We start from the raw sequence: 13,392 nt of genomic DNA, 5'->3' as shown, positions 1-13,392 counted from the left end.
CATTCATGGATTTCAAGCAGCATTTCAACAGCCAAGCCAGGAATTTGCTTTCTCAACTCCGACAACATGTTTCTGCGTGTAGTCATATTTGTAGACTTGCGGTCCCACAAAGAAGTAGATAAAACCTAAAACGAGACCAAAAAAGTATGATGTTCATAAAGCTGACTCACATATTTCACCTTTTTTGATGCTGTGCTGTCTGGCATCTTTTTACTGATGATTGACTAAAATATCCACTTTTGATCCTGCAGCTGAAATAAGTGGTTAATTATACAGTTTAAATCACAGAGCGGAACCACATATTCTGTAAAAACTCCACAGAGTTGATGTTATATGTAAATTAGCATTCCTATGCTACTAATAACAACACAACTTGCAAAGGCCCTTCTAACCACAGACACATATAGACAATAGAGACTGACCACAGTGTGTGTAGAAAGTAAACAAAAAGAGTGAAATAATTTTGAGCCAAGCCATGTGATTAAAATAGTAGAAAAGAAACATGTAAATGTTGTAGTTCCTGGTTTAAACCTCTCGGTCGGCCGGGCCTTTGTTTGGAAAGTTTGCACATTCTTCCCCTGCCTGTGTGGGGCTTCGTCTCACGTTGCAAAGATGTGCATGTGTGCAATTCATACTGCTGTTACATGGATGTGGTATTTTTTTTCTGCAGAAATAAGCCAGGCCCCGAAAAATGCAACATCTGGATCAGGGCGCATGGTCGGGGTCTGAAAGCATTACATACTAACTAAGTGTAGTTATAATAACTACAAAAATAACAATACACACTGAAGTTGGTTTCCTGGTGTGGTCTGATATGAGTGTGGTTCCACACTGACATGCACAGCAGCGTCATGTGCATGCATGTCAGCGGTTTGTTTTTAACATTTAAATGTTTAAAGGTGAACAAATAAACTGAGTTTCAAACATGCTGTACAAAGTGTAATATTTGCTCACCCTCTTTATAAAAAGCTGCATTTATCGTGGTGTTGACTCCAGGAAAGTCCTCACTGATGTACTTAGGATATCCAAAGTCCATAACCTTCCGGTTTTCATTGTAACTGTAAAAGACAAACACTCTTTGTCAGAAGTCATGACACAGGATCATCTGTTTATCATTCAAAATGTTTATTTATAGTCACAACATTGTGATCACGTCACCAAACCTCAGAGGCCAGATTGAGGCCTTTGATTGCTGTGTGAGGTCCGTATGACAGAGTAAGACTTAGTCAGATCTGAGTCAACATTTCCACTGTCCGTATCTACACGTCCCCTTTAACTGTACCATGCTGCTCTGTTTACTACAGCATTTAATTTAGGCTAAAGTAAGTGATGTATAATTTTACTTAACTTATTATGAAGTGCTCATTAACATGTGATCCACACGCCTCATGTCTCATATCTTTTTATTGAACAATTGCTGTTAATTTGTGGTCTTACCTCCAGTAAATATCGTGCATAAAGAAGAGGGTGCGTCCAGTTTTCACAATGTGTACTGCTGCATCAACATCCTGAACCCAGGCTGGAAATCCAAAGTGACTGAGTGCTCTGGGCTTTCCCTTCACAATGGAGCCTTTCACTGTCCAGAACATGGACTCTGATACAGGATAAATTTGGATTATTTGCTACACAAAACAACAGATATTCTGGAATAATACATCAAAAGAGGTGATTATAGTGACACAATAATTGTGAGTTGTCACCATGAATAAGGTAAGCAGTGGATCTACGAGGTATCCAGAAGGCAGCATCGATACTGGTCTCAATCTTGGGCATGAAGTTGGTGATGGGTCCTTCTTTAATGCCAAACTGCTCATTATGTTTAATCCAGAGATATCTGAACCACAGAATATCGTCTATTGGTTATTGTGTTACATTTTTCATGTCATGCGCATTTTATCTTGAAAGATAATGTTACTGCTACTGTTATAATGTATTCACCTTTCTCTGAAGAAGAAGGTGGCATCCCCAACCGTGGACACTGCATCAAAGGTCAGGTCTGGGGCACATTTGTCCTGCATGAATCGAGGGAACAGCGATCCCGACAGCCAGGGGTTAAACGAAGAGCCGCTTGTCAAAACGTAATTTGGATGAATTCGGACAGGATCTGACACACAACAGTACACATTTAGGAATGACAGGAAAATAGTCAAAAATATTATAATTCCAGAATTTGGATCAATAAAACCAGTTTACTGTAAAGTGCGTTGATATTTGCTACATCTTCTCTGGATAACAGGTTGGCTGGACGCAAGGATCTGTAGGTCGGATACATCAGCGACTCTGGGTTCCTGGAGTGTTTAAGGCCCAAAGCGTGGCCGAATTCGTGAGCTGCTACTACATACAGATTGAAACCTGCAGCAGCACAAAGAAAAAGACACTTAGATTTATTGTCTTTTCAATATAACGTCCCCATAGTCATCCTGTTCAGAACCTGCTCCTCCTGCTGTCCAGCGCTCGTCATCATCAAAGTGCGTGTCTCCTCCAACTCCCAGCCCCGGGCCAAAAGCATGAGCCAGTGTGCCTCTGGGTCCATCAAATGGATACAAGTCACCGTGTGCTACATCATGTGATCCAGGCCAAACATGAAACAGAAACCACAGAGAAAGCCCTTTTCTTTCATGCCAAAAAGCAAATTACAGGCCTCTGTTCACCTCATCTAAACAAGCCTGTTGAGTACAGCATTTAGTGAAAGATGACGTTACCATGTTTAACACGTAAATTACTACTGATGTTCCTCAAACGTATATACATTTCACTGTTATATTTACAGAACAAACTGAATCACTAAATCTGCTGACGAGTCATTTATTTTTCTGTCTGTCCGAAACAAAAGACAAACCAACCCACCGTTGGTCACAAACTCCACCATGATGTCAGCGCTGCGGGTGTGTGACCTAACAAACGTCAGACTGCTGGCTCTGGCCCAGATGCTGAAAGCTGACTCAATCAGAGAGTCCACAGTGTTGCGCGGCAAATCCCTGGTGTACCTTCCAATGCTGCAATGGCAACATAAATAAGTTAACTTGCTATTTTATAAGACATTATACTCAATCTTTTTTCATCACACATTGACAACTGTTAGTTTTTGTTTAGGTACAATGAGAATCAAGCTAAGTGTTGCGATAATGACATACATGAAGAGACTGAAGTTGATGGAAGGAGCTGACAGGTTGTTGGACTCTCTTTTAGTCATTGGCAGCAGATGATTGGCTGTGTTAGCCCTTTTTGACGGTGGTTTTGGATGTTGCTTCGATATATTGATGGAGAGCTTTACTCAGTCTGTCATTATAACTTCTAAGGCCTCAATTACAGTCACTTGCAGATGCACAGAGCTGCAGACACTGCATATCCATAGTTGTTCTTATTAACGTCCTTTCTAGTCCACATACACAAATTGTGCTACATATATGCAACAAATCACTGCCTGTGCCCTCCATATATGTATGTGCACTAAATCAAATCAAAATGGTGACATCCATGCAAGATGTATAGCTTTTTCTCTGTTGTTTCCAGGTGCACATAGTTAAATAATTTCCTGCTATTATAATTATTAGTATTGTTAAAAATCTGTACCTCCATCCACACAGAGAGGATGAAGATCCTCCATATGTGTCAGCATGCAGACAATATGAACATAGCACCGTGCAAGCTTTAGTTGCACGGTGCTATAGGCTTTAGTTTTTCCTAATGATAATAATTTAAGATCTTAAGATGCATCAGCTTCACCGTGCTGTATGCTGCATTCATGGTGCAGAGAACCAAGACAGACAATGCTGAGGAGTGCTTTCTAGGTTGATAACTGATACCAAAGCCAGACAGTACTGCAAGTTCATACAGAAGCAATGTGCTATTTGACTGTCAGGGTTGTTTTAGTAGAAACCTCAGCATTGAGTGGTGTTTAATAGCACTTTTTTTTCCTTCTTAGAGGTTGTAAAATCTACACCTAGAAGAACAAAATGCAGAAAACCACATTAAAGCTCAACAAAAAATTGAATTTCACCATGTTCCTGTAACTACAGTAAGCACTGCTGCTACTCAGGACAAGTTACATAACGTTGCTTTGAGTTTCTTTTATTCTAAAGCCATGACAATAAACAGTTTTTCCTAAATTATACATTTGTTCTTTATGTAATCCAGCATTCTTGGCTCAAACAGAGCGAGCATGTAAATGGATAAGGACATGTCAGACAGTGTTACATAAGTTGTAATACCATGTATGGTCAACTTGGCACTCCAACAAGCCCACAGAGAATCTCAGAGGCAGGAATCCCAAACCTAACAACCAGTTAGTCATGATGATTTGTGACAGTTGCTGTTCTCTATTTCAGCCAAAGGTTTTATTGCCTGCTGGCTCAAAATGTTTCTCACATAGTGGCAGGGTTGGTATATTAGTGACAACCATGCTGTTTTATTTTTTTTTTTGCAGGTTCATTTTAGGTTACACAAACACATATCTTTCATTTAAATACTCTGTTCTAAATGTAAAATTAAACTGACAGCAGCTACATCAGTAAACAGGCGATCAGTACCTGTAGGTGATCACATTCTTATTCCACCGTGACCCCTGGCTGTGATTGTACTCCTCCACATCTGGAACGCCACATCGAGGGCTCCTCATCACCTCCACTGTCTCTGAGTCTAACATGCCCGTTGCATTGAGCCCAAAGAAAATTTGCATGTCTTTTACTTTAGAAGTGAAGGAGGGCCCGCTCCGCTTCATGCGCACCAAAGGATCTTTCCGCAGGTTGTAGTACTGCTGAAGATAGTCCTACGAGTGGGTGTAAGATGTCCACATTAGAGCCAGGTAGATTAATGAGCCCTTTACTGCTGTATTCATGCATCACACATCATCAATTAATATGAGTAACAAGAAAGCAACAGCCTCCATCTACAGTGATTGAACAATCATCACTTCCAATGACACTGTCTCTGTCTGCAGCACCACTCCATGCACAGCAACAAAACAATAACTCTGCAGATGTAGCGAGCAGCTTTCTACAAAGAACAATAATACAGAGATTTATGGATTTAGGGTGAAAAAAAGATGAGGAAACATTCTGATAGTGCCAAAAAGTCGGAGGGCTGTGCAGTTACTTACCTCCACCCCCCACCCACACAAAAACAAATAGAATAAAAACCTGGAATGATGGATCCTTGGAATTAAGTTTTCCACAGAGCTCAAAACGTCCATATTATTGCATATTGCAGAGATCTCACACGGTCCTCTCCACAGACATTTGCAAGGCAGCTCATGCAATTATGCACTTACTGTGGCCAGCTTGAAGTCAACCTGTGGTTCTGGTGAAGGAGTGATCTCGTCCTCCTCCGGAGTCACCGTGGGTGCCGTAAAACATGGACCGGACAAGAGGAAGACCAAGACACAGCAAGAGAGCAGCATGACATGCATTTCATAGACGTAACACTTCATGAATTGTAGTGGCCTACTTAAAAGTCATGGAGATGGAAGTTCTGGTTAATGAGAAAGCCTTTTAAATGGTTATTGTGACTCATGCCACTTGTAAATCTTCGGGGGAAGCCTCAGACAGTACTATGGAATTAGGGAGGGGTTTGTAGACAGCCAAAAAAAAGAAAGAAAAGAAAGAATGAAATGACATTTGAACAGTTTTTGTCATGTGACATGTTTGCACCAATCATGATTGACATGGATGAAATATTCAGTGTGTGGTTTCAAAACCTTACTCAGAAATGATGGGTGCTGATTCCCACATAATCCTGAATAAGCACTGAGCTACAACCTATGAATCATTCCCCAAGGTGAATTCATTATTGTCACTATGAATGTAAACATGTGGATCATTGAAAAACAAGACAGCTCAGATTAGACGACTTCCACAACTTCTGTTGGTAGAACCAACCAACTAAACTCAGATTGATGCAACACAGTGAGCTGGGTGGCGCTGCTCAATCCCACGCATTCTGCAAGGCTTCCAGAAATATCACCATCAAAGACCATTCTTGTCCCATTTTAGCAAATGCATGTAAGACGTTCTTAATAAGAGAGAGCTGCTGGAAAAGGAGGTGAAATTGCAGGGGTGGATTGAAGGCCTTTTTACAAAATAAAATAACGGCTAGCCTTTCAAGGGTGGTGCTGCTGTGAATTAAGGCTACAATTACTGTTGATTGGTCATTGTGGAGTGTTACAGGACCGACAGCATTTCTCTGCAGGGCAACTGCAACTTTTCCACTCTTTCTCAGAAAAACGAGAAAAAATGGTGGCGCTCTGGCTTTTATGGCCAAGTACAGACGAAGTAATGAAGTCATTTTAAGCACTAGTGATGACTAAGAAAGAAGTTTGGTGCTGCAAGGTTACAGGCTGGGGGAGACCGTTCTGACCACTGTGGTAGTTAAACACGTAGAAACATACTTGTTTTGCTCAAAGACAAAGTTTTACTCTCGGTGCCAGAGATGTGACGTATCACATAAAAAGTATATGATTTAAGCAAGCTTTATATGATAAGGTACCTGATATTTCACAGGACAGTCCACTCAGCACGCAGGAGGAGTCGGGGGCGCGCAAGTTTGTGCTTCAAGCGTGCGCTCTTCACCGTCTTGTGCACAATAGAATCCTGTTTGCGCGCGCCAGAAGGGATTTTGCTCTCATTGGGACTCATTCACAATCGTTTGACGCACAAATCCCGGACAGGGATCATTTAAATTCTCCTCAGATGAGGCTGAACTTGCAGCTTTGGCGCCCCCTAGTGGCAAAGGGGCCCTATGCATTTGCATGGTCCGCATATAGCAAGAAACGGCTCTGCACTGCAGTACACAAACTGGGACCTTACAATCCATAATTATGTGTGAAGACTCTGCAAATAGCAGTCATAAATCACTGGGATCATAACTTTCAAACAAGCTGGCAAAGAGTCTTATTAACGCAACCAGACATTTATTTTTCTTTTTATTTCTGTCAAACATGCTTCTTTATGCCACATTATTTTTTAATGTAGTTTGTATTTAGGTGGGTAGGGTCTTCATGTTTGTGTTCTGACTCAAAAAACAACTCAAAATGTGATTTGTATTTGTATAGAAATGCAGAAAATGTGATGAAAAAATGAAAGAGCTCCATTTATTCTCTCAGATCTCCTGCTGAGAGACTCTGCTGCCCTCCAGTGGTGTCCGGTTGGTGAATTTAACATTTCTGTGGTGGGCCTTTCTGAGTGTGCCTGACCTGACACCACAGCAGTCATTGTGGTTTGAATGTTATCATTTCCTTTGTGGACACATTTTGTTTATGCACTTTAATTTACAGCTTAAAATTTTGATTTATATAGAGGTTCTGCTAAAATGTTCATACATTCAATGGTGGATCATTTTGTACAAAGAAACTCTAATCATCAACCATTATGGTAACATTTCTTTTATATTGTTCTTTTTAAAAGCTTACAAATCTATCTGACTACATGAGCTCAAACGTTCCAGGAACACACACAAGTTATTAGTGTTCATCGCAGCTGTTGTGTCAGCTTTTCTCTGAGATTACGTCCTTACCGGCAATTTAAACTGCTGATAAGAAGACACAAACATCTATCTCTCAAAAATGAATGAAGCCACTTAGCCAAAGCAACCACAGCCAGATTATGGTTGTTGTAGTACAGAAAAACAGGTTAAATCACACACAAAAAAATCATAAGAATATAATGGGATTAAAAGATGTTTTTACAAAAGGTCCTTAAGTTTTTAAGTTAAGTCATGACTTTGGAGAGCCAAAGCAGATAAAGCAGGAAGATTGTAACCTTATGCACAGTGAGCTGAGCTGATTCTGATCCACAAGGATCTTTTTTACCTCAGGAAAATGTTTCCTCCACCAAACAAGGTTCAGAGTATTAAAAACTCAGGTTTCTGTCCAAGACCATCTGTAACTTTTTTAGATTCTGTTACTGGCAGTGCTGTTTATGCTAACCATCTGAAACAGAAATGTCATTCAGTGCACCGCAGTCTTTAGGTCAACATGATTTTCCACTCAAAGAAGGTCAAAACACAGATCTGTGTGTGTGTTTGTTGATGACCATTTTAAAATAACAACAAAAATCCCCCTGACGGCTGACTTCCCTTGGCATGAGTCATAAGGACACTGTCAACCACTACCTAAACAATGTTGCTATGCCAAAGATATTTGTCTCCATGAGATGTTGGTGTGTGTCTGTTGTTTCTGTCATTCATTGCACATGACATCACTAATGGAATTGACTACTTCAGTCTTACATTTGATCTGATCATGCATTTTCGTTGAGAGAAAGGTGTTGCCCTTTTTTGGCAATGCGGCAGTTTGACAGCGCCGCTCGGTCTACTCAGTAACAGCACTATGTTGATAATGACTGGAACTGTGACACTGTCATATTACTCTAATTTGCCATTGCCTTTTTGCCACTTGTGGGCTGTTTACAAACTGATCAGTGAAGGTTATATGAAGGATTTACAGCCACAATATTTTTGGTCATTTACCAGCTGGATTATTTCACTTATTGACGTAAAAGATTCCATTGTGGCTCCAGGACCAAATAATTATATGTCGTCTTGCAGACATTAGAGCAATAATAGACAGCATGTCTTCACCTGCCCAGAGGACCTACAGACACCTATACAGTTCTGTTCCTTATTGTTGTAAGGCCAAAGCATTTCTTTACAATTTCTGTGATTGTCTGCAATATATTCAGTAAAACTGGTATTTATAGAACATGGGATTATAGAATAAAATCTGTTCAGGTCCTGCAGGTTCCCTGGATTTAATTTAATCAAGTATATGAACCACAACTACGGTACTTCAAAATAAAAGTCTGTGCTCTTACTTGCAGCACTTTCAGCCACAGCAGTGTTTTAGCTAAATGCAAACACCACATGATGCAAAAGCTCATTAGCAAGCACAAAGCCAATTTTAGGTGGTTTAGAATCTATGTTGTCAGAATGTTCTGCGTGTGATCAAACTCTTCTCAGTTGCTTCTGTGTGTTCAGACTCTCTGCTGTGACCAGAACCCTCACAGGCAGCTGCTCAAAATTGCAAACAGAACAGCCCTTTGTGTGTTTAATTTGTCATTTAGGCTTTGTGTAATCCTGGTGATACTGAATCACATAAATGGCAACATGTGGAAAAAGCAATGTCAGGGACAGCTGATTTTAATTAGTACTGAACCAAACAGGAAATGAGTTTGCATTTTATTTCCCATTAAAGAGTACAGCTATGTTGAACAGAGTAAATGTAACCTCATGACATTTATGGGATTTCAACTTTACATTTATCATGTCTTTTGTTCTTTATTCTGATGTGTGCCTGTTAGTCATGTATCCTAAAACACATTCACCCTAAAATAAGACAGACTATCATGAGACCAGCAGCAGCAGCTTAAGAGAATTCCCCCAAATTCCCTGTTTTTTATAGAAATGTATTCATTTATCCTCTTTTAAAAGATGTAGGAGATAATACGTTATAATGTGATGTCCATATAATGTCCTCATTTAAAAGAAGAAAAAAAGGTTAGGGTACTATGTGCCAACAACGTTATCCTTTCTACTATTTTTATTTTTACTACTACACATTTTATACAGTTATCTGGGAAATGTTTTATCAGAGCATTTGTGTTGAGTTCAAATCTGTATCCTGAAACCACAGTCACTGCAGTTTCACAAATACAAGCACATTCTTGACAGACTCAAGGAGGAAGTGGCTAGGTGCTTTTACATGAATCACTGGGATCCTTTGAAAAAAAAAAGTACACCTAAAACACTATAAATACCGTTCAGAGCTTCTTGACATCAATGACTGGTTTGGACAACACAGAGACAACAATGATAGCTCTGCTGCTGCTGCTGCTGCTGGCGCTGGTCGCTCCCTCCTCTGGTCTACCTCTGCTGTCTAAGGACAAAGACAGCTGGCTTTTAGCAGAGGTAAGTTCTCTGAGTAAATTTGTATCTATTGTAAGCTGGCTGTCACAAACAGCGAAAGCATTTTTCACTAAGTAATTCTGTATTTTTTTTCTTGAACAGAAATACCTTCGTCACTTCTATGCCCTTCCAGCTGGTCTCCAAGGTACACAGAAGATGTCTGGAACCTTTCAGACCAAGATCAAGGAAATGCAGAAGTTTTTCAACCTCAAGGTGAATTTAAAATTTGTGGGAAAATTAATATTACTATATAATTATACTATTTTATGGGATGTGCCGAAGTGACATAGTGTCTTCTTTTTTGGAAGGTGACTGGAAATCTGGACGACAATACTTTGGAGGTGATGAAGCAAGCCAGATGTGGTGTGCCAGATATTGGGGAGTACAACCACTTCCCCCGACACCTAAAATGGAACAACAATACTGTCACATTCAGGTATGCGTTTAAACAATGCAGTCATATAGTATGAATGAGCACCAGTGTCATTTGTCCACTCAGTGTCTGTGTCTTTTTTCCCCTGGTGTTTCAGGATACTGAATTATACACCAGATCTGGCGAAGTCTGATGTAGATAGAGCCGTCCGCAATGCGCTGAATGTCTGGGCTGACGTCACCCCTCTGATCTTTAAGAAGCTGCACCAGGGCAATGCTGACATTATGATCAGCTTTGGATCAAAAGGTAAAAAAAAGCAATATATACCTTAAATATACTCTGTACAGATAGAGTAGCTACATGTATAGTTACAATTTAAATATATGGTGTGAAGCATTCTGTGTGAACTGTGAGTTCAGGGATTTACACTGGATCTGAGAAGAGTATTTACTACTTCATGCCTTTTATTCTAATAGAGCATGGAGACTACAATCCTTTTGATGGACCCAATGGTCTGCTGGCTCATGCCTACCCTCCTGGCCAAGGCATTGGAGGAGACACTCACTTTGATGAGGATGAACACTGGAGCAAAGATTCTTCTGGTAATTTTTATTTACAAATGTCACCCAAAATGTGCTCAAATAATAAATAACTATGATTTATGAATATCTTCTCCTTGCAGCTTACAACCTATATATTGTGGCGGCTCATGAGTTGGGCCACGCCCTTGGTATGTCACATTCCACGGATCCAGGTGCCCTGATGTACCCCGTTTACTCATACGCTACAGGCTACCCTCTGTCTGAGGATGACATTGAAGGCATTCAAGCGCTCTATGGTATGAGGCCACACAATCAGTGAAGTACCCCTAACCCTAAGTAACCCTAACCCTAATGCCAAATGTCAATCACAGGTCCCAACCCAAACCCAAGGAAAGTGAAGCCAAAGCCTGATGCACCAAACAAATGTGACCCTATGCTGAGTTTTGATGCTGTCACAGAGCTCAGAGGGGAAACCATCATTTTCAAAGACAGGTACAGTTAGACCCTGGGTGTGTAATATTCTTATTGTTATTTTCTAATCATTGCTTGGGCTATAGTTTGTCAACGTGCTGCCCATTGTTGCAGATTCTATTGGCGTATCCATCCTCAGATGCCAGAGCCTGAACAGACACTGATCAAGTCCACATGGCCCTCCATCCCCAACAAAGTAGATGCAGCTTACGAGAACCCAGAGAAGGACTTAGTCATCATATTTAGTGGTGAGTTTATGTCTGCTGTGAATTTGGGCTTTTGTCTCACTTTTGTAGATGTGCAGTTTTTTATTGGTGGACTTCATTTATCAATCTAATGTGTCTCATCAGGGATCCGCATGTGGGCTTTGAATGGGTATAACCTTGTGGATGGTTACCCAAAGTACATACACAAACTTGGTCTTCCTAAAACTATAAGGAAAATAGATGCAGCTGTGTACATCAAAGACACAGGGAAGACTCTACTCTTCACTGATGAAGACTATTGGAGGTATATGGACACATTTTTTGTTAACAACCTTTGTCAGTTTTACAATCTTCTTTAGGACCTTGCTTCATGGTTTTATGTATCTCAATGTTTCTTTCATGTGTCACCCACAGCTATGATGAAGCAACAAGCACAATGGACAGCGGCTACCCACGATCCATTGAGGATGACTTTCCTGGAATGGATGATGAGGTTGATGCTGCTGCTTATCACTATGGTATTCAAGAACTTTCAGCAAAGTATATAAGAAATTGAAGGTGTTTTTCTTCAGCTCTGTAACAGATATTCTACTCTTCTTCTCTTTTTCAGGATACTTGTATTTCTTCCATGAACATGTGCAGTATGAGTACAGTTACACCTCAAGGAAGGTCATTCGCATCCAGAGGACCAACTCCATTCTTAACTGCTGAGGAGACAGACTGCAGAAACACACAGTATATGACTATAGCTGGATATATGGCTCGCAACACATGGTGACAAATTATACACACATGTTTGAATGACACATGATAAGAATACACAGTTCAACATATGAGCAGGGAAATGGACAACAAATACAAATGATTATTTTCTCTAGTGCTGGACACAGAATGCTGGTAAATTCTTCGTCAGTTTATTTTCTCATATTATTTATTTTAAACCATGGCTGTAGCAGTGGTAAAATAAAGATGTGTTAAGGAAGTGATGATTTTTTTCAGCTTTTAATGTGTGGTGAGGTCATTGGGGGGAGAGATACATCTACACCCAAACTAAGTAAAACTGGGAACCCAACAACACCACCTGGGGGTGAAACCCAGGAATCAGGAGTTTGTGTGTCGGTGGGTCAGGACGACTGAAACTAAGAAATTAGTCAAATGGAAACTGGTGGGAATAAAAATACAATTTTTATTACAAGTTGTAAAATACCTGGGGAGGGAGGCCCTTTGGATCCCAAAAAACAGTAAATAAACAGTTTGGACTCTCCCTTAGTTTGTGACTTAATTTTGAGTCAGCCTGTTTATTTACTGCTTTTGGGATTTATTTGTTATATTGAAAATAATAACTTGCTCACAGCATTCCTGAGTCCAGCTTTTCTGTTAAATTTGTTTGTAGTGTGGGGCAGGGGTGGGACTAGACTAGTTAACTTGAAAGTGACAAGCTAAATGTTGTTTGGCGCCCAACTTAATTTTGATAGGTATCCTTTGGGCTCCCCCAACACAACTACACCCCTTTCAGTCCATCAGGTTTCTATTCATTTGAGCATTATGAGCCTATACAGTGACACTTTCCTAATATTGGCTGCACTGGTTCGCAAAGTTCCTGAAGTTCACTTAAGTTAACTCTCCCTCATCATGACAGGCAAACCCAGCTGAAAGTAATGCACACATACACTACACACTGTAGCTAAAGCTAAAACACTTTGTGTATATGAATAACTATAAAGACAAATTCTTCATTAATTTTGAAAATGTACATAAAACAGAAGGATTCAGATTTCACTCCTGCTCTTAACTGTGAGTTTTTGTGTATAATGTACAATAATTCTATGTAATGATGTCATAGGACTTGTTGCCTTGCAACTGCTTTGAAGTTTTAAAAAGTCACAGCAGCACAGTAACCATA

The 13,392-nt window shown here is 40.1% G+C and overlaps 2 protein-coding genes across 2 annotated transcripts; one reads left to right on the top strand and one right to left on the bottom strand.

The window, feature by feature from the left end:
- Positions 1-24: 24 nt before the first annotated feature.
- On the bottom strand, positions 25-5,407 carry mmp20b (matrix metallopeptidase 20b (enamelysin)). Its single transcript, XM_028419204.1, has 10 exons — positions 5,270-5,407; positions 4,530-4,768; positions 2,848-2,996; positions 2,432-2,557; positions 2,194-2,352; positions 1,939-2,104; positions 1,701-1,834; positions 1,438-1,594; positions 955-1,058; positions 25-125 (listed from the first exon to the last, which is right to left on the bottom strand). The coding sequence occupies exons 1-10, from the start codon at positions 5,405-5,407 to the stop codon at positions 25-27; spliced, it is 1,473 nt and encodes a 490-aa protein (XP_028275005.1).
- A 4,379-nt stretch (positions 5,408-9,786) lies between these two features.
- mmp13b (matrix metallopeptidase 13b) lies at positions 9,787-12,703 on the top strand. Its single transcript, XM_028419213.1, has 11 exons — positions 9,787-9,900; positions 10,000-10,110; positions 10,206-10,333; positions 10,428-10,576; positions 10,747-10,872; positions 10,953-11,108; positions 11,184-11,304; positions 11,398-11,531; positions 11,634-11,793; positions 11,904-12,007; positions 12,100-12,703. The coding sequence occupies exons 1-11, from the start codon at positions 9,802-9,804 to the stop codon at positions 12,198-12,200; spliced, it is 1,389 nt and encodes a 462-aa protein (XP_028275014.1). The 5' UTR covers positions 9,787-9,801; the 3' UTR covers positions 12,201-12,703.
- Positions 12,704-13,392: the final 689 nt, after the last annotated feature.

Source organism: Parambassis ranga, chromosome 13 (genome assembly GCF_900634625.1).
Source record: "Parambassis ranga chromosome 13, fParRan2.1, whole genome shotgun sequence".
Lineage (NCBI taxonomy): Eukaryota > Metazoa > Chordata > Actinopteri > Ambassidae > Parambassis > Parambassis ranga.
Note: the sequence above shows the minus strand (reverse complement) of the source record. Positions and strands in the feature narration are given on the sequence as shown.

Coding starts and splice junctions, on each gene's coding strand:
- mmp20b (XM_028419204.1), bottom strand. CDS start 5,407: ATGCATGTCATGCTGCTCTCTTGCTGTGTCTTGGTCTTCCTCTTGTCC. Junction 2,558..2,847: donor GGTGGAGTTTGTGACCAACG/GTGGGTTGGTTT, acceptor CACATGATGTAG/CACACGGTGACTTGTATCCA. Junction 1,835..1,938: donor ACCTTCTTCTTCAGAGAAAG/GTGAATACATTA, acceptor TCTGTGGTTCAG/ATATCTCTGGATTAAACATA.
- mmp13b (XM_028419213.1), top strand. CDS start 9,802: ATGATAGCTCTGCTGCTGCTGCTGCTGCTGGCGCTGGTCGCTCCCTCC. Junction 11,794..11,903: donor ACTGATGAAGACTATTGGAG/GTATATGGACAC, acceptor TGTCACCCACAG/CTATGATGAAGCAACAAGCA. Junction 12,008..12,099: donor TGCTGCTGCTTATCACTATG/GTATTCAAGAAC, acceptor TCTCTTTTTCAG/GATACTTGTATTTCTTCCAT.